The sequence below is a fragment of the Diospyros lotus genome, chromosome 5, assembly GCF_014633365.1.
Source record: "Diospyros lotus cultivar Yz01 chromosome 5, ASM1463336v1, whole genome shotgun sequence".
NCBI classification, from domain to species: Eukaryota; Viridiplantae; Streptophyta; class Magnoliopsida; order Ericales; family Ebenaceae; genus Diospyros; species Diospyros lotus.
The window spans coordinates 30,027,270-30,054,250 of record NC_068342.1 but is presented as its reverse complement, the minus strand read 5'-3'; the positions used below and the strand labels follow the sequence as shown (position 1 = coordinate 30,054,250).

The 26,981-nt window shown below is 40.7% G+C and overlaps 1 protein-coding gene across 3 annotated transcripts in view; it reads left to right on the top strand.

The window, feature by feature from the left end:
- Positions 1 to 5,620: 5,620 nt before the first annotated feature.
- The window catches only part of LOC127801972 (glycerol-3-phosphate acyltransferase 9), a 38,923-nt gene continuing 17,562 nt past the window's right edge, over positions 5,621 to 26,981 (top strand). The window contains exons 1-5 of one of the 3 annotated variants that reach the window (XM_052337552.1): positions 5,621 to 5,738; positions 6,416 to 6,628; positions 6,720 to 6,777; positions 8,924 to 9,042; positions 26,239 to 26,338. In XM_052337552.1, the coding sequence (XP_052193512.1) occupies positions 6,522 to 6,628; positions 6,720 to 6,777; positions 8,924 to 9,042; positions 26,239 to 26,338 (384 nt within the window). In that variant the 5' untranslated portion in view covers positions 5,621 to 5,738; positions 6,416 to 6,521. The remainder of the gene's footprint in view (positions 5,739 to 6,415; positions 6,629 to 6,719; positions 6,778 to 8,923; positions 9,043 to 26,238; positions 26,339 to 26,981) is intronic. The other 2 variants (XM_052337554.1, XM_052337553.1) reach the window with 2 other exon arrangements.

Genomic DNA, 26,981 nt, shown 5'->3' with positions numbered 1-26,981 from the left:
TTTTACGGCCATCCATCAAGTCTTTGGTGCCAATAATGCCTCCAAAATCTTGGCCCAACTTTCGATAAGTGACCAATTTAGGGCAGCCGTTACACTCACTATGGAAGCTCTAGCTCGGTTTCAAGATCCTGTTTACGGCTATGCATCCCATATTTTTTCCCTCGAAGAACAAGTTGTTGATCTCCAACAACAGGTTGTCGACTTGCAAGCCTATGTAGCTTTATTATAGAATTTACTTTTTACAAACCATTCTGCATATCTTCAATCGGTCCCAAATTGATCTCACCCGCAACCTCATCCACACCTTATTCCAGAACCTGATCCAAGCTTTGCCGACATTTTTGAACTTATCTCGCATGGGTCACTACCCGTAGATGATCCAAATCCATTAGAAAGTTCTAGTTATTCCATTATCCCAGAGGATTTCCTCACTTTCTAGTTTTCCAGAGACTTTTTCTCAATTTCACCCTAGCGAGATCAGTGGTAGCCAGTGGCCTGAATATCCCATTATACCTGAACATACCTCACTCCCTAGTTTTTTAGAGACTTTTTCTCAATTTCACCCTAGCAAGATTAGCAGTAGTCAGTGGCCTGAATACCCCATTATGCCTGAATATGCCTCACTCCCTAGTTTTTCTGAGACTTTTTCTCAATTTCACCCTGACAAAACTAGCGATATCCAATGGCCTCTTTATGACGACGTTGATGAGCTTGGACCCGACATTTTCGGTAGTCATCATTAGCATTGAGTATTGGCGACATTTTGGGGTATAACTCTCTCTCTCTCTCTCTCTCTCTCTCTTTTGTGTAATTGTATGGCTTGATCTCTTGTAACTGTATTGAACATATGGAATGAATGTTATATTTTTGGATACTTTAATGTCCCATTCCTTTATCTTTACCCTTGATCGCATATCAATCATAAATATCTCAGTTTTTTACAGTTGTTTAATAATTCATCAAATAAAAATATCGACTCTTAATTATCATCTCTTTCAAAACCTAATAATTTACGTCCTCAGTTAAGCCACACATAACTAATCATCAGATAACCTCAAGTTATTAATAGTAGTTTTGTCAAGAACTAATTTCAATACATCTTCTGATAACACACCCTGGTATTTTTCTCATTACCTCAATTTTCTTACTATTTTTCACCGACCGCCAGTGCCTATACCACATATTAACAGGCTCTTTACTTTCATAAATGATTGTCCTAAAGATATCTCACATCTATCGGAACAGAAATCCATAGTCATATCACCAACTAGTGACACACCTCGCACTCCAATTCATTGGAACTTGGACCCCTTACAAGGTATAAACCCTATTGTTTTGTTCTAGATCTTCAGCATCTGATCGTCTCCCATGCCATCTATTATGACACTTTGGTCGACAGGTCTCCTGTACCTTACCACAAGCCATTCATCAGCCCTTTGCAGTGGGTTTCTAGATCCAGATTTGTTCACTACGAACACCAAACTAGTAATGTTGTCACGTTGCAAGGGTTCCCTATCCCATCTCTGCGAGTCACATCGATTGCATCACTGTCACCTCATCAATTGACGTAACTCACACACTATCACTTAGCCATCTTCGGCCTCTTGTTTGACCCAATCTGTTAGATCCCATATCTTATTTTCGAGACACTAAATGATCTTCGAAAATCCTTATCCTTCGATCCTCAATTCATCAGATAGGCCTTGTCACATCGGACTAATTATCCATGATTCGATCATCCTCAATAACCACAATTATCCTATCTTTCATTGTAATGATTTTGATTAATGACCTTAAATCAACAGTCTCTAAATCTCTCGAATCCATAATCATGGTTACCGAGTCAACCTTACACCCGAATCATATCATCAGATCCTAACTTCAACAGTTAGATCATTTCACTTGTATCATCTTCTATCAGGCTTCCACTATTAATTAAGAATAGTAGTCGTATATTGGAATAGTGTTTGTTCGTGAATAGTATGCCAGGTAAGTTCCCGGAAAGAGAGATGGGTCACAAACGGACACACTTAAATACCAAGTCTTTTCTTAACCAGAACTTTTCTAGACATCCACTTTCACTATACCACACTTAAATCCAGTAACCTCTAAGACTTCGATCATGCATCCCCGAAGATTTCTAAATCTAAGGTTTTTCTAAACCTCGAGTTCATAGATTCCTGATGATTTTTCCTAAGTTTTCTTATAGTTCACTCTGATACAAACTGTAACGCCCCGTTTTCTGAGCGCGTTAAAACTTAGAACAATTCTGGGATAATAATTTTTTTTTATATAAAACTAAGACTAAACCATATCATTGCTCTTATCCATCCCAAAATTTTCATTCATTTATCTCTAAGGAGAATCATCATAAATATCAAATGCGGAAGCTAGAATTGAACCTAACATCATAACATTAATCATAAATCAGTTCTTGCATCACGGGAACATAAATTTCTCAATATGACTTAATACATAACATAAGTTCTCAACTAACATTAACCCTAAATAGGGTTCTACATCATAATTCATTAAAACGTTCAGAATTCAAAATAGGAGAACTTAAATACATGGGCTACATAACATACATTCAACTCATCATGCATTTTACTAAGTACCATTTCATGCCTCATTCATCCTCGTTTCTGCTATAATCTCCATCTGGAACGTTTAAATATTCTAGGGGCAAATCCCAAGTTAGATGATGAATCATCTAAGTAAGGGAACAAAACATTTAATGCTCATGTATATATGCAATGGACATAACATCATAACTCTTATGTCCGAGTCGACTGCACCTTAAGATTACCCGTCATTTTTCCAATCTCCCTGCCAGACCGGGATGTATGGGTGCACCCTTGACAAAGCAACGGTGCCAGTATCTAATCCCAAACCCATGTAACGTATGACCGTGAATCTCATCATACTTATATGCATATTTCATAAATCAAAACATGTAAATGCAATCTACATGACATACTCACATCTAGGCATAACAACATGATTAGATCATTTACATAAAATCAAATTTTGGAATCGAACCACTTAAAAATCAAGCACTTTCATAAAACTAAATCTAGTTGGGAAGTACCACTTACAAGCTATTTTCATAAATTAAATCTAATTAAATAGTACCACTTACAAGCCATTTTCATAAACTAAATCCAATTGAATAGTACCATTTACCTTGTAAAAAGATAATTTTGTCCCTTGAGAATTTTGCCTCAAAATTTGCGTTAGACATCTAATCATACTCAATTCTGAACCTTGACGTACCCTGAGTATCATAATTACTTAAAAAAATTGAATTTCTAATTTTCTCAAAATTTTCTAATTTCTTTCATTTTCTCCTATTATTTCTTCTAGATTATGAAATAAATACTTTCTTATAATTTTTTCTCAATTTATCTTTACAATAATTCCTAAAACAATATTCCTAAACTCCAAAAATTTTCTCATAATTTTCAGAATCTATGCTTTATTTATTTCTCATTTTCTCTTTGATTTTCAAGCATTTATTGCCTCAAAAATCAATAATAAATACCAATCATGTATTTCTCTTATAATTTCATCATCAAAAATTCTAAAATATCATTCTCATATTTCTAGAATTTTCCGAGAATTTTTTTAAGATAACTCACCTTCTCGCGGAGCGATTCGGTATTATTCTATACTGCGACGAAGTCTCGATTTGCGTATCTAACAACGCTTTCTACTACAAATTTTCACACAAACTACTAACTTAGCCTATAAGATTTTTCTATGAATTTTTTTGATATTTCTCTCTCTCTCTCTCTCTCTCTCTCTTTCTATATATGTATTTTTCCTTTTTTTTTTCTTTCTTTTTTTCAAATCTCTGTCTCACTTTTAAATCTTTCTTTCAACATTTCTCCTTCTAATTCAAATCCTCCAACCTTTCAAGTTTTTTCTATTTATAGAAGGTTGAATTAAATTTAACATAATTGTAGTGACCCACTATCTTTAATTATTTTATCATTTTTCATTAAATCTCACTCATAATCTTTAATTATTTGTCCACACCCTAGTTTGTCACCCACATTTCTTAATTATTTCACCCTTTATTTTTTATTATTTGTCCACACCCTACTTTGTCTTCCATATTTCTCAATTATTTCACCCATTATCTTTAATTAATTTCTCACATTTCTTAATTATTTTCTACTAAATCTTACTCATAATCTTTAATTATTTATCCACACTCTACTTTGTCTTCTACATTTTTTAATTATTTCACCCATTATCTTTGATTATTTGTCCACACCTTATCTTGTCTCCAACATTTCTCAATTATTTTATACATTGTCGTTAATTATTTTGTCACATTTGTTAATTATTTTTTACTAAATCTCATCTATATTCTTTAATTATTTGTCCACACTTTACTTTGTTTCCCAGATTTCTTAATTATTTCACCTATTATCTTTGATTATTTGTCTACACCTTACTTTGTCTCCAACATTTCTCAATTATTTTACCCATTATCTTTAATTATTTTGTCACATTTCTTAATTATTTTTCACTAAATGTCATCCATAATCTTTAATTATTTCTCCACATCCTACTTTCTCTCCCACATTTCTTAATTATTTTACACACTATCTTTAATTATTTTGTCACCTTAATTATTTTCCACTAAATCTTCTTTTAAATAGATTATTCTTTCATATAGTTTATTAATTTTAAGCCCACTTTTTTAGCCTACTAACTCTAAACTCATTTACTTAACTTTTTTTTTTTTTTTTTAACTTAGCCCACTAGCTCTAAACTCATTTACTAAGCCTTTCATTTTTAACTTAACCCATTAACTCTAAGCTCATTAATTTTTTCAATTATAATCTCTAATGAATGTTAAAAAATATTTTAAATAAAAAATTAATTATTATTAATTTCAAAATATTAGGATATTACAACAAGTACCACTTAGAACAACAAAAGAAAAAAAAAAAAAAAAGGGCAATGGGTAGGGGGACAACTTGCGGCTAGTGGTTGGTCGGAGGGGCTGACAAGTGGGGGCGACGGCAAGTGGTGCAAACGGTGGGGGGCCGATGGTGGGGGTGACCGTTTGGGGGGGGTGACGGTAGATGGAAGAGGCTGGCTGGTGAGGGCAAGGTTGTTGCTCGCAGAGGAAGGAGGGGTGAAAATGGGTGGGGTCAAATGATGTGAGCTGTTGGTGGGGGTTTGATGGTAGTCGAGAGGCGATGTGAGGTGGGACGGTGTGAGCGGCATAGGGAGAGGCAATGACGGATGGTGCTCGCAGCGATGTGATGACGATGGAAGGTGCTTGCAACGATAGCGGTGGCGGGGCAAGCGAAGAAGCGACAATGGGTGCTCTTTGTGGTAGTGGGTTTGAGAGAGAAAGAGTGTGGGAGAGATAGTGAAAGAGGGAGAGACAGGGAGCAAAAATAAATGCTGGAGTGAGAGAGAAAACGTGTGGATATTCAAATGAAAAAAAAAGTTAAAAAAATAAATTAAAAATAAAATTAATTATTTTGGTAAACGTTTGGTAAACTTTTCTGTACAAGTTGCTTAGTCCAAAATTATTTGAAAACACGTGGCTGGAATCAGCTGGGATTGCGTGGGGATGACATGTTCACAACAACTACAGAGAACCCCCGCCCCCCCCCCCCCCTCTCTCTCTCGCAGGCAGTTGCCAGGTATTCTGTTCGGTCGTCCGCTGCAAATAGACCCTCATTTTCACTTCTGCTCTCATTGCTAAGGTACGCCTACTGGTCTTCATTTTCTTTTCCATTAACTTCAACATTTTCTTTTCCATTAACTTCAACAAACTTCGGATCTTTGATGATTCTTTTGACGGGAAGCCCTAAATTTATAAATATATATATATTTATATATATGCGGTTCATGTATTCTTTGAGTGGATTTCGGGGGCAGGGATTGCGTCTGTGTTTTCATCGTAGCAGTCTTTGATGTGAGTCTTGACCGAATGGATTTAGCTTGCGACTTTTAAGCTTATACGAAGATTAAGATATTCTCAAGTAGACTAGAACCATTCAATATGCATATGTATGTTGCTGTTTGATTTTGTCAATGGGTATATCACTTGATTTTTGGTGAGAAGATTCAATATCTCCGACATCAAGCGATATGGATGCACGTACAGTGTGAAATTTAAGAGTAATGGAGTTGCAATCAACAATTTTTAGTGTAGATCTCGCGATTCTGTTGTTCTTTCTGATTAATTTCTGAAGTTGTTTCAGTTGTGGAAGTTGCATTTTTCTTGGCATGTTTAATAATTACCACTTCTATCTTTTTGTTTCTTAATCCCTTCAACCGACTACTCCTTTTTTCTCCTTTTCATTTTCCCTTTCTGAGTAGAGAGGTATTTAGTCTTGCATCCTTATTTTTTTGGGGGTACAATTATGGTTTTATTTAGATATCGGAACCACTCACCAATCAGGAGCACCTGCAATCATATTCTCAGAACCCTTCTTCCCTCTCTTGCTAGCAGCTGAGAGCCAGAGGGATATAGAGAGGTGAAGATGAGCAATCTACATTCTCCCATTTCTGAATTGGACTTGGATAGACCAAACATTGAAGACTATCTCCCTTCTGAATCCATCCAAGAGCCTCATGGCAAGCTTCGCCTGTAATTTCTCTACTATCCTGGTCTCTTTTGTTTGTGTGCATGCGTGGCATACATTTATATGTAAATAAATGTTGTGAGCAAATTTATGCAGGCGTGATCTACTTGACATCTCACCAACTCTCACAGAGGCGGCTGGTGCCATTATTGATGTAAGTCCTTTTACCATTTTTTATTGCAATTCTCTTTCTTAATGTTTTTGATAGGTAAAGAGTTTTACTCTTTGATTTACTACTCTATTATCCATCCTTTTCTATACATTTTCCTGTTTTTGTTGTATCACACCATAGTCTTTTAGTCGCATGCCCTTGTGTCACACTATTGTTTAGTTTCCATTTGCCACATGTCATGGTTTATGCTAAAAGGGTTCTAGAAATATAAATTTGGTGGAAATTGGTTTAGGTTTGTTAAAAAGCTATTATTTGAGGTTAATGACATAAGGCTAATTGTGGGATTAGTGTAACCTTAAGTGCTCCAGCTGATTTTCCACAATTCTAGAAGAAATGAGAAGGCTTACTAAGGAGACAATGCCACCAAGGGATGGTTAGGTGGCTGCAAAATAGAGAACCACATAGCGATAACTTCAGTTGCATGAAAGAGTATAAATAGGGCGAGAGAGAGAGAGAGAGAGAGAGAGAGGGGGGGGGGGGGGGGGGAGGGGTGGAGGGAGGGAGTCACATTGCATGAAGGTATTTGTGGCATGTTGCATGAGGGAGGGACAGAGGATGCCATGACCTTCCTGTTGTGGCATGTTGCATGAAGGTATTTGTGGCATCATCTCTTAACTTGATCTTCCATATATGTTGTCTGCATTGTGTGTGTTCTAAGAATAAATGAGTATGCTGGCATGTTTTGTGTGTGTGGGTGGGTTAATGGCCATGTGTGTGACTTCCCTTGGGTCTAGCTATGATAGCCTAGTGAGAGGCTGAGCTAAGAGCGTGATTATGGGACCCCTCTTGGTTGATTGGTGATTGCCTAATGAGAGATGGAGCCTGAGTGAAGGGCAATGAAAGGCAAAACGTGTGGGTTCATCCTTGGACCTAGGGGTGCACTCAGTAGAAAAATATTTTAAAGCGAGAAAGGCTGTTATCTTCTTGTGTGTGTATGTACATTGGTTGTCTGCATGCATGCCTTAGTGTGCCCTTACTGAGCTGTGTACTGATGCATATAAACATTTCAGACGAAGAAGAACCATATAGGGAAAGGAAGACATGCAAGGAAGTTAGAGAACAACTAGTTTGTACGAGACTTTTTCATTTTGAAGACATCTATTAAACTTATTTTGAGATTAGTTGTGATGTACCATATGATGTACTGAAGCATGTTATGAATGGAAGAAGCATGTAAGATCATTATGTTACATGCTTTCTTTGGTTACTTGACTTGGAGACTTGTATGAATTGTGTTATAACCCAACATGAGACAAGAGTGGATTGGAACTATTGAGGAGTTAACTGAGGGATTGGATGGGTGAAGGGAATAGGCTGCAAGCAATAGGGGCAGTCGATTGGTGAGTTGATGATGAAGTTCCAGAAAGGTGGAAGATTGACTGTGAGCAAGAATAGTCAACTGTAGGGCTGTTCAAACCAAAGAGCAAATGACTTCAATTGAGAAGAAAGATAGTCAACTGTGGCATTGACTGTTGGATCAATTGTGACCTGGAAGATCAACTGTCAAAGAGGACAATCAACTATGGTTCAATTGCCAGCAACAGAATGCAGGTCAGGTCAGCTGTGCAGGAGAAAGTTGATTGTTGAGGTTGACTGTGGAGTTCGATAGGCAAAAGTCAATGAAAATGAGCTAAAATGGCAGATGGTTGAGTTATGAGATAAATAAGGGCATGCATTCTGAGGGAAGTCTTTGGAATAACTGCCGTCACAACAAGGAAAACCAGGTTGAGTTCCAAACTCCCAACCCAAGGGTTGACCTACAACCCGCTAGTCTTGATATAGGTTTAGCAGAGAATCACTTGGATCTCATGTCTCAGGTCAATCTCAGTGGCATAGGGGTGGTTGCAACCATGAAATACTGCCCTATGGACAAGGTATGCACAAGTAGGGTCGGGGCACCACAGTTGTGATGAAAAAATGAAACTTTTAATAGGCTGAGAAGAACTATGATACTAGCTATCAAAGGGGAGGTATTACATAGCTGACCCAACCTGGTGGAATTAAGGCTTGTGATTGTTGTTGTTGTGTTATGATCTTCTCTTTACATAGCTATTTGACTCAAACTCCTCTGAATGGAAGAATTATTCTTTCATTATGACCACACTAAACTTCATTTGTTGATGAACAGGACTCTTTCACGCGTTGTTTCAAGTCAAATCCTCCAGAACCTTGGAACTGGAATGTGTATTTATTTCCACTCTGGTGTTTAGGGGTGGTAGTCAGATATCTGGTTCTTTTTCCACTAAGGTTAGCATTTGATGTTGTTGAATTATATAAATGCATTTCCTTTTTGGTACTAGAACATGCAATAAGTGAAGAAAGCAAAATAAAAACTGAGTTTTGGATGCTTTGCATATTTTTTCCTCTTTCCTATTAAGTTCTAACTTCAATTTCTATGTATATGATATGAATATTTCTTTCTAACAAATTTACATATAAAAAGCTGCCATACATGATGATTAAAAATGAGCTTTTCCCTCTGAATTGAATTTGTTTTCCTAGTCCACTGGAAAGCCATCAGATTTAAGATTTTCCACAAAGAAAATTAGATGCATATTGGTGCAGGTTATTCTATATAAATTGATGGCATATGTTGCAATATTTTTAAGTTGTTGAAGAAGCCTATTGCAAAGCTGTATAAACTATTAGCATTTGAGTGTTGGATGTAGGCTATAGCTTTTCGATTTTACTTTATCGCAGAAGAGCCCTTCTTTTATTAGATTCTCAAAGAGAAAGTTGTTTTAACACATTCTGTTAGGAGCAGGAACCATTGGTGTTAAGATGAATTTATCTTTGCAACAATTCATTATCTTCTTTGCTTGTTTCTTTTTTGGCACTATTTGCAACATTTCATTCTTTTTTTTTCTTTGCTAAATTTCAACTTTATTAGAAGAACCGGCAATGGTGTTGTAGAAAGATCAATTACAAGAACTGATTAGCTATAATGTCCCCTTGAAAAAAGAATATCTCTATAACAAATTTGTAATATATCCTGGAGAAGATCAGCTAGAACCAGAGATATAGTATTCTTTGCATAAACTGAGAGAGCATGTGCCACCTTATTGCTGTTCCTGTGAGAATGATGAAATACCCAACACAGGTTTGTATTTAGCGAAGCTTTAATATCTACTATTCTACTTGAGATCAACCATAGTAAATGTTAGGAATCTTCTCTGCAATAATTAACAGCAAGTAAAGAATCTGATTCAAAATTAACAAGATCCCATCAAATAGTTGCAGGCAGCCATAAACAAGCTTCTTTAATGTCAGCCTTGAATGGGGAGAAAGTTATCTTTTTAAAGCATTTCCAAGAAAGAATTCTTCCTTGATGATCTTGGGCTAAAATACCTCCAGCCATAGTATTATTTGGAAAGAAGCATCAACATTAATTTTGATGATACCTGGACTACTATTTGACCATGGAGAACAATTCAGAGAGTGTGTTCTGTGTCACGACCCCAAGGGCATATTAGTAATAGTAGATTACATGTATTGTTAGGTGTTGTACTTTACTGCTTTGCTAGCTTGTTTCTTTACCTAGAAAGGCTATAAATAGGCTGTAACCTAGAGAAGTAGTCATATTGTTGAATGATAATTGAATGTTGTTTCTCTCTCAACAACTTTTCATATCTCTCCCGATTCTCTCTGATTCTCCCCCTATCTCTGTTCTATCTAAATCCTCCCTCATTTCTGTCTGTTTCCCCCTCCATTTCTATCCTAATTGTCCCTTAGATTCTTCCAATTACCCATCCAAACCCTAGGAAAACCCTAGGTCGTGACATTTGGTATCAAAGCCAAAGATTCTTGGCTGTGATTTTCGGTATCCCTTGCAGTAATTCCAATCTGACTTCATTAGAGATAGATCATAACCGAGCAAAGTAGCAAATCCAATGAAGTCGAGCCAGGTGATTTCTTGTCAATTCTCAGCTCAGCTTTGAAGGCGAAGGAAGGGGTTGATTTCGGTTGTGAATTTCGGTAAATTTTGTTCGAAATTGGAAGGTGACGAAGAGCTGGTGATCCTTGGTTATTAAATTGCGATTGAGGCAAGTTTGACTCCCGAAGACAGAATAGGCCAACATTTTTTGGCGTGAGTTTGAGCAATAGAGCCGATCGTCCCTTGGCTATTAGTTTCCAACGCAGTGGATTCTGAGTCAACTTGAAGGTATTAGGGACATATCGTAATCAAGCAAGCAATTCTCAGAACTGATCGAGTCTCAGGAGGCAATTCAAGGAGATGAGCTAGAGGTGACTCTTAGGCTACTTATTTCTCTAATCCAACCGTGACAAAGGCGGTGTCAGGTTGACTTCGGCTAATAATTGAGGCTTGGAATTTGAAGGCGAGTACAAGAAACGTGTCATATCCTTAGGAGTAATGGAAGGCCAATATTGTAATAGAAATATAATAAATGGGTAATCTTGTAATAGGTTTATAATAATTGTTAGGATATATTTTAGCAAGTGGTTAGAAGCACATGGGAGCATGTGCTATGCTGTTAGAAGGTTGTTGTAATGGGTTTGTTTCTTTATCCAGAAATTAATGAGTTGAAATCTAATTTCTTCTGCTCCAAATTCTCTCCCCTTTCTTGATCTTCATCTCCTTCTTTTCTGTTCTTCTCATCCCTCTAACACTTCTTCTAATTTCCCCCTCATTCTTTTAAATCTCCCCTTAATTTCCTTTTGTTCTTGGCCCTAGCTGAATCGGATTCTTCCGATTCCCAAACTGAACCTAGGTTAAGCCCTAGGTACATGACAAATTGATATTAGAGCCGTCGTTCTTCGGTTGTGGTTCATAAGCGATTCCAACGGTGTTTCCAACGACTTCCAGAAATGAATTCAGGCACAGTCGCTTAAATTTCGAAGTAGCTTGAAGTAGTATAGGAGACAATTGATTTTTGGGAAGTGATCTCAATGCGTGGAGGTGATTTACGGTTGTCGTAGCACTTAGGTTTGGAGGGCAGAATTTGATAGCGGTTTAGCCAAGCGAATTCCAATCGGTTATAGGCTATTGCTTCCCGACGTGGTTAATTGCCAACGCCGATCTCTCGGTTGGAATTGTAGTGGAAAAGTACAAGGTTCGACTGGTGAAGGCGGAGCAGTAAGTTGATTCGCTGTTGTTCTATAAGTTGTATAGTCCATCAAGGAAGATGAAGTAGAGCTGGTAGATCATGACTATGGTAGGCGGTGTATAAAAGCGGTTTCAGTGTCGAAGTTCGGGTGGCTTTGGAAGCTGTGAGTAAGGCGATCTCAATTGGAATTGAGAGCGAGCCAAGTGACTACCAGTGATCTAGACAGCGAGTGCGATTTAGCAAGGTGATTTTCGTAACTTTCGATGTGAAGTGGGAGGTTGACTCTCGGCTACAAATCTCAGTAATTCTTGCTCGTAATTGATGTGCGAAGTGGGTCTAGCGATTTTCGGCTTGAATTTGACAAATTGTGTCGATTGCATCAGAGTCGATCAGCATAGAAGATCGATTCCGCTGGGCGATTCTGAATTGGAAGGTGATTGGGTGGCGACTGGTGCAAGGAGGAATTGGATTTGGATTGATTGAGCAGTGATTTCGACGGAATCAACGAGTTCCAGCATTCCAGTGAGTCTGGGTGGGCTCTCGGCGGAGGATTAATTCTCGGCCTTCGTGATTTTAGTAGATTTGAGTTTTCAGTATTGAAGACGAGTCCGCCGTGACTCTCGATCGCGAAATTCAGGAAGCGTGAGTTTCATTAGAGTCGTGTAATGTGCCGAGTGGTGTCAACTAGATCCAAGTTGCTCTATGTGTGTGATAGAGGCAAGCAAACCCAGGTGATTTTGGCTTTTGCTCCTTAGCAACAGATCTCGGCTACTACCTAGCTTTCGATTCCTCTTACTGCTGCTAAATTCTGTAGGCTCTCAGCCAAATTATAAGAGGCTAAAATCCAAGATTGCAAGACCGATTGGGTGGTAGGAGGTGGATGAACAGTTTTAGCCCAGATTGAGAAGACTTAAGGCGACTTGTCCATGGCTCTGGTGAAGGGATTGAGCAGCGAATCAGTGAAGAGGAATTTCGCAGGCAATAATTCCAATCAAATTCTAGGCTGCTAGTAAGGTAAACAAAGGGTAATTTTGACTTTGAATTCTAGTTAACTTTGTTTGAATTGGAGAGGCGAAAAAGAGCAATATGTATATAGCTCCTTGGTCTTCAAAGTATGCTGATTGTGAAAAATCGGCTAAGGGGAGCAGTGCACGTAGGGGACCATTGGAGCCTCAATTGCAATAGAAGAATGCTTCATTTTCAGTTGGAATGGAGCCTCAATGGTAGCCAAAGAAGGCTGCATTTTCAGTTGGCAACAATAGGGATAAGGAGCAGTGTAGCCAGAAGAATCAAACATGGGGAAAGAAGTTTGAGAATGAGTCTAGCTGAAGGGACAAAAGAACAAGCAGTGGGGTTCATGAAGAGTGCGAGGAATTTGGTCGCATGTTCTGCAAGAAGCTACAGGAGTTTGCAATGATACTGATTAAGAAGTATCATTACAACTTCTCCGCTGAATATTTCGATTATTATCGCGGGAGTTTTAGCAATGATGAATTCTATAAAATGGAGCAGCCGAAGGAGAAATTGAGGAGGCGAGAAGTAGATTCACTGCCTACTTCCAATGCGGAGTGGAAAAAGTATATCGACCAAGGTGGAATGGACCAAAAAGGTGATGATAATGACAGTGTTGGCAGCAATAGCAACATTTGTGGGGGTTCGGTTTAGGGTGTGTGGGCAAAAGGAGAATTAAAAATTTGAGCAAGCTGGGTTTATCTCGTGACAATTCTCCCCCCTTAACAAATTTCTTGTCCTCAAGAAATCCTGAGGAGGCTAGCGGATCTAGGAAATTGTTTGAGTAAATCAGGCAAGTACTCCCAGGAGTTGTTCTCTGCTGAGCCTCCCTTCCATTTTATTAACACTTGAATGAGTGGGGCTCCTTGATGGTAAATTACCCTCCCGTCCAGTATAGCCTCCAGCTCTTCCACCCTATTCCCTTCCCTTGGCAGTGAAGGCCATGCTGGGTTCATCGGTTCAGTACCCACTGCCTTCTTCAAGAGAGAGACATGAAAGACGAGTTGTATGTGGGATTCTTCAAGGAGTTTAACCGGTAGGCCACCTTCCCAATCTTAGCCAATATAGTAAAGGGCCCATAGTATCGGGGACTGAGCTTAGATACTTGCCCTTGTGTGATTGATTTCAGGTGGGAATGTTTTAGTCTCAAGTACACTTTCTCCCCCACTATAAATTCTCTATCGCTCCTCCTCCGATAGCCACTTGCTACATTCTGTTCTGTGTAGACGCCAATTCCTGTTTCAAATGTCGTAATACTCCTCTCCTTTGTTGTAAATATTCCTCAACCGAGGCTGCAGTGGTGTGATCCCTCATAGCTGGTAGGAGAGGGGTGGTTTATACCCAGAGAGAGCCTCAAATGGTGACATTTTGAGGGAAGAGTGGTGGTTAGAGTTAGACCACCACTGAGCTAAAGTTAGCCACCTATGCCACTTCTTAGGTTGTAGGATACACATACACCTCAAATATGTTTCCAAACTCTGATTCACCCTTTCAATTTGTCCATTTGATTGAGGATGATAAGCTGTTGACATACTCAATTTAATTCCTAGTGTCTTCATGAGTTCTTGCCACAAGAGACTTGTAAAAATCTTATCACGATCTAATATTATCGTCTTAGGAACCCCATGCAGTGCCACCACCTAGTCTAAGAAAACTTTGGCCACCTCTTTGGCTATGTAGGGATGGGCAAGCCCTATAAAATGGGCAAACTTAGTTAACCTATTGACGATTATTAGAATGTTGTCCATTCCTTCTGACTTCGGCAAACCCTCAACAAAATCCATTGAGATACTTAACCAAGCCTGTTCAGGTATGGGCAGAGGTTGCAGTAGTCCTGGGTAAGCTACATTTTCATATTTGCATCTCTTGCAAGTGTCACAAGCTAGCACAAACTCTTTCACTTTTGTCTTTAGCTTTGGCCAATGGAAGAGTTGTTTCACTCGTAGGTATGTGTTTTGAATCCCCGAGTGTCTCCCTATTGGAGATTCATGTAGGGCTTGCAGAATCTCTCTCGAGGCTGGCACTATTGCCAATTACAACCCTGCCTTCATACCTTAGTAATCCATCCACCAATGTATACCCCTCCTGTTCCTTAGATCCCACTGCCAATCTTTCTAACACCTCCTTCACCTTTTCATCCCCTTCATGGCTGCGTATTACCTCCATGCACCAGTCTGGAATTATAGCCGTCATAGTTGCATTACTTCCTTCTTCATGACACCTAGAAAGTGCATCTGCTGCCTTATTCTCCTTACCCTTCTTATACTGGATTGAGTAGTCCATGCCTATTAACTTGGCCATCCTTTTCTTTTGTAGCTGAGTTTGAAGTTTCTGTTGCAGCAAAAATTTCAAACTTTTGTGATTGGTTTTGATCACAAACCTGCCTCCTTCCAGGTAATGCCTCCATCTGTCCACCGCCATTAATACCGCTATGAATTCCTTCTCATATATGCTGAGCCGTTGATGTTTAGGGCTCAAGACCTGACTTAGGAACATCGGCGACCTTCCCTCTTGTACCAGTACTGCCCCAACTTCAGTCCCACTTGCATCCGTTTCCAGCACAAAGGGTTTCGTGAATCTGGTAGTCCCAATACCGGCACCCTGCTCATGGCCTCCTTCAACCTCTCAAAGGCCTCTTTTGCTGCAATATCCCAACTGAACCCCTATTTTTTCTACAAATTTGTTAAAGGTTTGTTAATGGTTCCATAGTTCTGTACAAACCGGTGGTAGTATCCGATTAAACCTAGGAATCCCCTTAGGGCCCTAACCAAGGCCGGCCTTGGCCAATTTATCATAGCTTCTACCTTCCTTGGGTTGGTGCTAACTCCTTCCTTTGATATGATATGCCCCAAATACTCCACCTTGTTATGTACCGGCAATACTTAGAAGGGTGGTTGCGTAAATGTAGAATGCAAGTGAAGAAGTGTTAGGAAGGGAATAAAACAAAAATTAGTTAGGCATGTGCTCTGTTGAGCGGGAACTGCTGTAAGCGGGAGTGAGGGTATAAATTTACGCCCCGCCCACATTTGAAAGCATCTGGAATATTGAATTGAAATTTCTTCTTACAACTCCCCCACAATTCTATCTCTCTCTCTTTCTCGGAATCACTCCCGCGTTCCCTATTGTTCTCTTTCTTTCTCTGTGTTTCTCTCATTCTCTAGAATTCCTCCCAGAATTCTAGGGATAAACCGATCAGATCTCTTAAGATCTGACAAATTGGTATTAGAGCACCTCTTGGGTTGCGGTGGTAATGGTGGACGGTACCAGAATGAAGAGTCTTGAAATGCAAGTACAACAGTTTGGATCCACAGTGAACGATCTCCAAGGCCGAGTGGATCAATTGGAATTGGGATCTAGCCAGAATCATGAGGCCATTCTGGCAGTTGATCGGAAATTAGAGGCAGCAGTTGTGCAGATCCGTGATGACTTGGGAGTCCAGTTAAGGGAACAAATGCAGACATTTGTGGTGATGTTCGCGAGGCAGAACCAGATGAATCTCTCACCTGAGTTCCCTTCAAGGGAGAGAATAGAGCCCATACTGCCCGGGCGAGTAGAGCTGATGGCGCAAGGTTGGGGCACGAATCATAGGCCACCAGAAACCTCTGAAGGAGACGAGGATAGTATGAAATTGGGGTGGAGAAGGCGACCTGAGAATCAGGTTGGTCATAACCAAACAAGTATGCCCCTGCCTCGGTTGGAAATTCCGTTGTTCGATGGGCTCAGTCCGCGCTGGTGGATCAGAAGATGTGAATGAGCGTTTGAGTGGTATGGGGTGGCCGAGAGGTAGAAGGTAATGGTGGCGGCAGCGTATCTCAAGGATGCTGGAGACACATGGTACCAAGGATGGTCTAAAGTCAGAGAAGAGTGCCGGTGGGACGAATTCGCGGAGGAGCTGTGCGAGAGATTTGGGGACCGAGGCCTATCTGATGTGGTAGAGGAGTTCAACAAACTCAAATAGCTAGGGACGGTGTTGGTCTACCAGCTACGGTTTGAGGAACTCAAGGCCTTAATGCTCAACCACAACCCCTACTTGACGGAAGCTTACTTCGTTTCAAGCTTCTTAAGTTGCTTGAACGAGGAGCTAAGGCCAATGGTGAAGGTGCTCCGCCCCAGGACCCTGAAACATGCGGCTGATAGCGCTAGGCTCCAGGAGCAAACGGTGGAGGCGCTAATGAGGAAACAACGGATTGTGGCGAGAGGAGTGGCTCAAGGAAACCAACCTTCCGGAAGGAACTATGGCAGGGAGGTCGGAAGAGGATCACTAGGGGGGAAGAATGTGGCTCTACCTGCTCCTACTAACCAATATGAAAAGACTATGGAGCAGAGGAGACAGGCCAACATCTGTTTCAAGTGTGGAGAGAAATATTTCCTAGGTCACCAGTGTCGAAAGCAGCTCTTGCTACTGGAAGGGGAAATGGCGGAAGCAGAGGAGGAAGAACCTCAATCGCAAGGAGAAGAGGAGAATGGGAGTGGAGAGATTTCCCTACATGCTCTGAAGGGGCTGACAAATAGCAAAATTATAAAGGTGGAGGGGAGAGTGGAAGACAGTAGGTTGATGATCCTCATCGATAGTGGGAGCACCCACAGTTTCTTGGACGAAGGAATAGCCAAAAAGCTGAAGTGCCCCTTGATCCAGACTCAGCCATTATTAGTGATAGTAGCGAATGGCAGTAAGGTCATCAGCAAATCAGCATGTGTTGGATTCTATTGGGAGATGCAAGGAGAAGAGTTTGAAGCTGATTTGAGGCTTCTTAAACTAGGAGGTTGCGATGTAGTATTAGGGGTGGATTGGATGAAGCAGGTCAGCCCAATTTGCTTCGATTTCAACAGGATGGAGGTGAAGTTTGAGAGGGAAGGAAAACCAATGACACTCACGGGCAGCAAAGAATGGGGAGTTTGCAAAATGATAACAGGAAGGAGACTACAGAAAATGTTAAAACAAAAGATGAATCAGGTAGCCCAACTATTTTCAATCCAAGCTACTGACAGGATGACTGAAGGACTAGAGGCAGAGGGAGAGTTCATGTTGACGGTTAGTACCCTTCCTCAAACTAAGCTAGAGGTACACCAAATTGACCTTCTTAATATATTACTCACTGCGTTTGAGAATCTGTTTGCAGAACCGAAATGCCTACCTCCAACTCGACCTGTAGACCACACCATCCACCTAAAACCCCACACCGAACCAATTAATATACGTGCCTATCGATATCCCCCTAACCTAAAAATAGTAATAGAAGATCTAGTTAGAGAAATGCTTTAAAAATCCTTCATAAGACCGAGTCATAACCCCTTTGCCTCACCCGTATTACTTGTAAAAAAAAAGGATGGTACTTGGCGATTTTGCATTGACTATCGCCAATTAAATGAAGCTACCATCAAAGACAAGTTTCCAATTCCCCTCATCGAAGACTTGCTAGATGAATTGAAGCATGCCACCATCTTCACTAAGCTTGACTTAAGATCCGGCTACCATCAAATCTGGATGAACCCCCTTGATATACATAAGACTACCTTCCGAACCTACCATGGCCACTACAAATTTCTCGTAATGCCATTCAGACTAACAAACGCCCCAGCCACCTTCCAATCACTTATGAACCAGATTTTTGAACCCCACCTACGGAATTTTATACTCGTTTTCTTTGACGACATTTTGGTGTATAGCCCTACCTTTGACCTTCACCTAAAACACCTAAGGATTACCCTTGAGATTCTCAAATTCAATGGGTTGTATATTAAGAGGTCAAAGTGTGCCTTTGCCCAAAATCAGGTGGAATATTTGGGTTATATCATATTCGGGTAGGGGGTGAGTACCGACCCCAACAAAGTGGCAGCAATGAATAATTGGCCCAGACCTACTTCCCTTAAGGCCTTAAGGGGATTTCTAGGTCTAACAGGCTACCACCGAAGATTTGTAAAGGGGTATGGAGGGATCAGCAAACCTTTGACATATTTACTTAAAAAAGATAGTTTTGTATGGAGACAGGAGGCTAAGGAGGCGTTTGAGTTGCTGAAAAAGTCAATGAGTGAAGCACCGGTGCTAAGTCTTCTTGATTTTGACAAAACCTTCGTGGTGGAAATTGACGCAAGTGGAGTGGGAATAGGGGTTGTCCTCATGCAGGAAGGGAGGCCTATTGCTTTTATAAGTCAGTCCCTGGCCCCCAAGCATGTAGGCATTAGCATTTACGAAAAGGAGTTGCTGGCAGTGCTATTTGCGGTGGATAAGTGGAGGCATTACCTGGAAGGGAAGAGGTTCATCATTAAAACAGACCACGAAAGCTTGAAATTTCTATTGCAACAAAAACTCCACACCCATCTACAAAAGAAAGGGATGACCAAGCTTATGGGGCTAGACTATGTCATTCAATATCGAAAGGGCAAGGAAAATATCGCAGTAGATGCGATGTCCCGATGCATGGAGGAGGGTTGGGCAACTTCTATTATTGCGATAATACCTAATTGGTGTGAGGAAATCACGAGGAGTTATGAAGGGGATGCACGGCTCAGGGGCCTCCCAGAGCAACTGATCGTGATGCCAGGGAGTAAACCGGGATATACCTACGAGAATGGGGTGATCAGTTATAAAGGCCGACTTATAATAGGGGACAATGAGGCATTGAAGAAGAGGATATTCCAGGCTCTCCATGAATCTCCCATGGGGGGACACTCGGGAGTACAGAATACCTATCACAAGGTAAAACAATTATTTTGTTGGCCTAAACTCAAAGAGGAAGTAATGAAGTTTGTTTTGGCATGTGATGTGTGTAAGAAATGCAAACATGAGACGGTAGCCTATCCAGGATTATTACAACCACTTCCCATACCCAACCAAGCTTGGGAGAGTATATCGATGGATTTTATAGAAGGGTTGCCCAAGTCGGAAGGCAGAGACTGCATCCTTGTAGTGGTGGATAGGTTCACAAAATTTGGCCACTTCCTCAGCCTCACTCATCCCTACATTACCCAAGAAGTGGCCCGAATCTTATTAGACCAGGTGGTGAAATTGCATGGAGTCCCAAAGACTATATTATCTGACCGGGATAAGATATTTACTAGCCTCCTATGGCAGACCTTGTGGAAATCCTTAGGGGTCAAGTTGAACCTCTCCACTACCTATCATCCTTAAACAGATGGGCAAACAGAAAGGGTCAACTAATGTTTGGAGACCTATCTTAGATGTTTGTGTTTTGTGAATCCAAGAAGCTGGCACAAATGGCTCTCAGTGGCGCAATGGTGGTATAATTCCAACCACCACAACACCATCAAAATGTCCCCTTTTGAGGCTCTTTTTGGCTATCGGCCACCCCTATTACTAGCACTACCAGAATCTACCAGCATAGCAGCAGTAGATGAACATATACAACAGAGACAGCAGGTCCTACAACAACTAAAAAAGACCTCACCATGGCCCAAAACCGCATGAAGCAGCTAGCCGACCGAGGAAGGAGTGACAGGGAATTTGAAGTAGGAGAAGAAGTCTACTTGAAATTGAAATGCCCTCATTTAAAATCCCTAGCTAAAGGACCCATCTCCAAACTGAGCCCAAGGTATTTCGGCCCCTTTCCTATTCTCAGCAAGATTGGCAGAGTGGCCTACAAACTCAAGCTACCTGAGGATACACTGATACACCTGGTTTTCCATGTTTCACTCCTGAAGAAAGCTATAGGGGGGCAGTAGGTGAACCCTCAACTACCTCTGGACGCAGGAGAGCCCAATGCAGCACTCGAACCAGCTGCCATTTTAGAAAAACGAGTGATCCACTGGCATGGAGCACCTATCCCACAAGTTCTGGTGCAGTGGTCCAACAAACATAAGGATGATAGCACTTGGGAGTATCTTCTGGACCTTCTAACACAGTTTCCAAGAGCAACTAGCCTCTTAACCATTTCTTGAGGACAAGAAATATCTCAAGGGGAGGGTATTGTTATGTACCGGCAATACTTAGAAGGGTGATTGCGTAAATGTAGAATGCAAGTGAAGAAGTGTTAGGAAGGGAATAAAACAGAAATTAGTTAGGCATGTGCTCTGTTGAGCGGGAATTGCTATAAGCGGGAGTGAGGGTATAAATTTATGCCCCGCCCACATTTGAAAGCATCTGGAATATTGAATTGAAATTTCTTCTTACAACTCCCTCACAATTCTATCTCTCTCTTTCTCGGAATCACTTCCGCGTTCCCTATTCTTCTCTTTCTTTCTCCGTGTTTCTCTCATTCTCTAGAATTCCTCCCATAATTCTAGGGATAAACCCATCAGATCTCTTAAGATCTGACATACCTGTCCTTGACCAAATGCACACTTAGATTTCTTAATAAAGAGCTGATTAGATCTGAGGATATTAAGGGTAGTTCTAAGATGGTTCAAGTGTTGATCAAAGGTAGGGCTATAGATAAGTATGTCATCAAAGCATACAAGTATAAAATTTTGAAGATATGGTTCAAAAATTTTGTTCATGACGGATTGGAAAGTAGTTGGGGTATTGGTGAGCCCAAATGGCATCACTAAGAATTCAAAGTGTCCATGGTGGGTCCTAAAGGCTGTTTTATGGATATCTTTAGGTTTCATCCTAATTTGGTGATATACCGAACGTAAATCCAGCTTAGAAAAGTATTAGGCATGATAAAGTTCATCCAAAAGGTCCTCTACCAATGGTATGGAAAATTTATCCTTGATGGTCATGGCATTAAGTTGGCCATAGTCTACACAAAATCGCCATGATCCATCTTTTTTTTTTAATTAATAAGATGGGAGAAGCAAAAGGACTTTGGCTAGGTCGAATGATGGCTTGTTGAAGCATGTCCCTAACCATCTTTTTGATCTCATTTTTTTGAACTGGGGGGTATCGATAGGACCTACTGTTAATAGGTTCCATGTTGGGTTTTAAATGGATGGAATGGTCAAACAATTTGGTTGGGGTCAAAGATTTAGGTTCAACGAAAAGATCCTCATATTCTATCAACAGTTTATTAATGATCTCTAAGTAGTGTACTTGATCTGGACTTCCTGGGGTGTGCTGACAGTAAGGCCGATCTCACTCTGTATCGTTTGATCTCCCAGCCCTTCCTCTATGGCCACCATTGAGAAAAATTGTTCCAGCTGATTCCATCTTCCTTTGAACACTCTTTGTAGCTTTTTTCCAGAGATCATCTTGCAAGTTCTAGTCTCCTTATCCCCAAATAAAGTCATCCTCCTTCCTTCCTTCTCAAAGGATACTTCCATCTTGTTAAAATCGAAGCTGATGGGGCTTACCCCTTTCATCCACTCCACTCCAAGGACCACATCACAACTCCCCATTTGTAGCAGCCTTAAATTTGCCTCAAACTTCTCCTGTTGCATTTCCCAACAAAGGCCGTTGCAAGATGACCTGCTTGACACCACTATCACACTCAAAGGAGGTGTCCCTGCAAGCGGACACTTCAACCTTCTGGCCATGCTTTCATCAAGAAAGCTGTGGGTACTTCCACTATCAATTAGGATCATGAGGTTACCTCTTTTGACTTGTCCCTCCATCTTAATGATTTTGTTGTTAGCTACTCCCTTCAAGGTGTGAATGGAAATCTCCCCATTGTCTCCCCCTTCAATGTCCTCGCAATCCCCTTCCTCTATCTCGCCTTCTTCCTTATCATCATTCCCTTCTAGTAGTAGGATCTGTCTTTTGCATTGATGCCCGACGTGGTATTTATCCCCACACAAAAGCAAAGGCCAGCTAACCTCCTATGTTCCCTCAATTGATCCCCAAATGACAGTGAACTTGTGCCCACTCCACTTCTACTCCCACTATTTACCTTCACTGGCTCTCTAGTGTATCCTTTTCCCCCCAAGCTAGAGGCTCCAGCAACTATTCCCCTTTTTTGCTGTCTTTGTTTTTTTAATAGAGCCTCCACCGCCAATTCCTGTAGACGAGCACTCTCTATTGCTTGTTCTATAGTTTGAGGCCTCAACACCTTAACCATCGACCTTAGCTCCTTGTTGAGCCCACTTAAATAGCTAGACATAAAGTACGTTTCTGATAGATGGGGGTTATGTTAAATCATGAGAGACCTTAACTCCTAAAAACGTACCTGATATGATTTTACACTCTCGGTCTGTTTGAGCTTATTGAACTCTTCTATGACATCCACCATACTCTTTTCCCCGAATCTTTCACACAGCTTCTCCAAGAACTCCACCCAAGTACAATCCCTTCTTAGCCTTATGCACCCTTGATACCAGGCATCAACCACCTCATTGAAGTAAGCTGACGCCAGTGACACCCTCTGTTCGTCGGGAATGTTATACCAATCAAACATCTTCTCACATTTTCTTAGCCACCAATGGGGATTCACTCTCTCGAATGTGGGAATTTCCACTCGGGGCATGGGAAATCCCGATTGGTGGGGATTACCCTGACCATTCCTTCCTCGGTTAAGTAATCCTTCTAGCTCCTCCTTGGGGTCAACCTCAACCTCCAAGGCACCTTGTTCTCTAACTCCCTGATTCCCTTGTAGAATTGGCTATGTTCTCTCCCTAGGAGGAAATTCGGGAGATATACTTACCCTATTATGGCGGCCAAACATTAACATAAACTGCTGCATTTGGGCGGCCAGATCCTCTCGCACCTGCATTATGGATCCTTCATGTCTTCGCTCTAGCCCTTCCATGAAACTCTCTACCTTACGATCCATTGCCACAATCGCTTCATGACTCCGGTTGGCTCCTAACTCCAATTGCTCTATTCGATTTTGGGTGTCGGTCATAGTCGAGCTAAACTGATGTAGCTGCGACTCTAAGGCCTTCATTCGAGTTCCCTCTGCCATCGTCTTTATCCTAGTGTTCGGTCGATGATGGTGGCTCTGGTACCAATTTGTCATTAGCTTGGCCGTGACAAGTCATTCTACTAATTCCGAAGTGAATGAGAAGGAGCAAGAATAGAACAGAGTAGAGAAAGAAGGAAGAGAAATGAGAGGGAGAACAGAGAGTGAGAGATATAGAGGAAGATTAGAAGTAGGAAGAAATTCAAATTCTATTTCATGATAGTCTCTCCAGAGAGCCTTGGAGAGGATATACACTAGCCAGAGGTAGGATAGGCCCGCTACAATAGATCCTATTCCCTCTTTTGGTTGCAACTAACCTTTTTGTCCTATTCGCCCCATTACACGTGGGCCTTAAGGTCAAACTAATTCTCAACAGAAAATGATAGCAAGATAATTAAGAATTACAGCAGTAAGAAATAACATAAATTACAGCTATGAAGAAATTAAAAATTTGAGCAAGCTGGGTTCATCTCGTGACACCTCCCTGTGGCTGAGAGTCTGGAGGAGGTGGAGGTGCTCCCTGTGGCTGAGAGTCTTGAGGAGGTGGAGGTGCTCCCTGTGGGTGAGAGTCCCGTGGAGGTAGGTGCGCTCCCTGTTGTTGAGAGTCCCGTGGAGGTGGGCGTGTTTCTACGCCTTGAGAGAGAGTTCATCGATGTCCACGAGTGTTTGCCATATTTTAAGTTGACTTTTTATCCTTCTTCCCACAGATGGCGCCAATTGTTGTTGCCAAAATACAACAATTTATTTTTAATTGTGAGAGAATACAATGTGTGTGGTTGATTACGAGAATCTCGAGAGTGTAGAGTCTTATGAGTCTCGGGGGTCCTGAGAGTCTCGTCATCAAGTGTCTTGAGAGTCCTAAGAGTCTCGTGCTTGCTGAGTGATGGGAGACTCTTGGGATCTTTTGAACGGGAGACCTAATGAACGAGAAACTCCTTTGGATCTGACGGGAGGCTTTTTGATGACCGAGTGACCCTTGATAGCTAAGAGAGTCTTGATGACCGAGAGACCTATAAGACGAACGCACGGTTAGGGGCACAGGTGAGTGTCCCCACGTAAACCCTCCTATGTTTAAGTCAATTCTCAAGAGTAGAGCACAAGAGTGTATTCAAAGTGTCAGAAAGAGCGTACCTAAGGCCAGAGACGTGACCTCCTATTTATAGAGGATGGAGAGGTGGACATGTGGTGGCCATCCCGAGAGTCTCGCGGCCGTCCCTAGAGTCTTGGGATGGCGTATCCGAGGGATATTCTTAGTGGCGAGAGAATGATGAGGTTTAGGCATGAGGCGATCGGGTGAGTGACAGGAGATAGCCGAATGAGTGAGGGGAAAACACTCTCTTGGTCAAATGACAGAGAGAGTCTCCCTCCCTCGGTCGTGTGGCCGAGAGAGTCTCCCTCTCGAGAGAGAGTATGGGTTGCTCCTTTCTACCACTTGGGTACTTATTTACAATCTTGCCACTCAATCTTCTATGAACCTTTCCTTGTTTGCAAGACATATCAATAACAAAAATCCCCAAGCTTTTTATAAGAAGATTTAATGAACAGATAATCTAAACCTGTTCTTTTAGTATAAATCTTGTTTTCAGTGTGTCTTCTATATGTTTCAATACTCTTATTCTAAGCTATCACAGCAGTGAGCTCTGAGAATAATTTTTCATCAATTTGAATTAACTCACCAAGTAATTTCACCATCTTCTTTGCATTTGAGGTGTTGAGTTTATCTGGCGGCAAATCTTTGAGGTGGATCCAGAATGGAGTGCTGGAAAATTCAGTTCCTGAATGATACATTTCATTCTTTTTACTTGGACATATCAGTAGTTCACAAAGATATTATTGTTGTTGATTGTGAATTGTAATATGTACATTTTACATGTGCACATATATTTTATTGAAATATTGGTTTAGCAGGATGTAATGCTTCAACTAGGTAGATTTCTCAATTCAATCTGGTGGTTTGCATGCTTGATGGTTTATTGTGGTGGAAATCTAGACACCAAGAACTACTAGTCAGTGTCATTGTTGGTAAACAGGAAGTTTTATCTGATGTTAATTAGGGTCTGCCTGTGCTCCCTTTCTGTTTTTCCTTCCAGTATGTTGGTCTGGATGTGCTTTCAGCTTGCTAGATCCACTGTTCTGTTTTTCCTTCCAGTATGTTGGTCTGGATGTGCTTTCAGCTTGCTAGATCCGCTGTTCTGTTTTTACACACTCATATGCCTTACTGGTTCTTATGATCTGGAAAATAGACGCTTTAAAAAGTTATTTATCATAAGTAGTCAATCTTGGCTTTGCTTCTATCTCCTATTCTATCCAATTTATTTTCTTATTTGTTTTTGAAAGCATTTGCTCTGGATATTTTGCCATGGTGCTGTCTTAGGTTAATAGATGGTCTATCTTTTTAAAGTTTAGTTTAATCAATTGCATTGCTAGAAATGAATGATTTAATCTTCTGGTTTAACATTGTTTCTACAGATGGCTTTTTGGGAGTTAGTGGTTGCTTATATTATGAGTTTGCAGTTAAGACTTGCCTGCAATTTACTTTCTAATTATTTGATTCTTCTTATTTGATTTTGCAGGGTTCTAGTATTGACAATTGGATGGATAATATTTCTTTCTGCCTATTTTCCAGTGCATTTCCTGTTGAAAGCGCATGATAAGTTGAGGAAAAAGATGGAGGTAAAATTGATAGGCAACTTGGCTTTATTTCTTTTCTATCAGAAGATAGATTTTTCATATTCTGATGCCTCTGTTTGATCTGCATTCCCAATTCATTTTTTTGTTCTTAATGTAATGTGCATTCACCATGTCAACTATTATGCAACTTTGTCGTTGTTTATATACTCTTATAACTGAATAGAATAATGTTGATTCTTGTGAGTAATTCAAGAGAAAGAGGAAAGGAAAGCAGCCGTGCACGGCTGAAAGCTAATAGAGACTGTTGTGTTTTTTAGAAGTTTCTAAATTCAGTTTAGGATAGTTTCTTAATTCCAGTTTATGATACTTTCCTAAATTGTGTGTTGTAATCTTTCCTAAGTTGTAAATACTCAACCCTATAACTAGGGCTGTATGATAATGAGAATTGTACACGGTTTTATTCATTCTTACAAATAATGATTTGGTTTTCCTTCATCTCTCTCTAGCTCTTACTGGACCTGCAGTTCTTTGAAGCCACGGCTATATCACATGGCTTTTTCATTCTCCCTTATTCTTGCTAAATTACAAGTTCTTTAGATTAAAAAGCTGTCTCATCCATAGTACTCATAGCTGTTGATGTGTATCTGGTATTCAGTGTCTGTTCCCAATGTCTTACCTTGCCCCT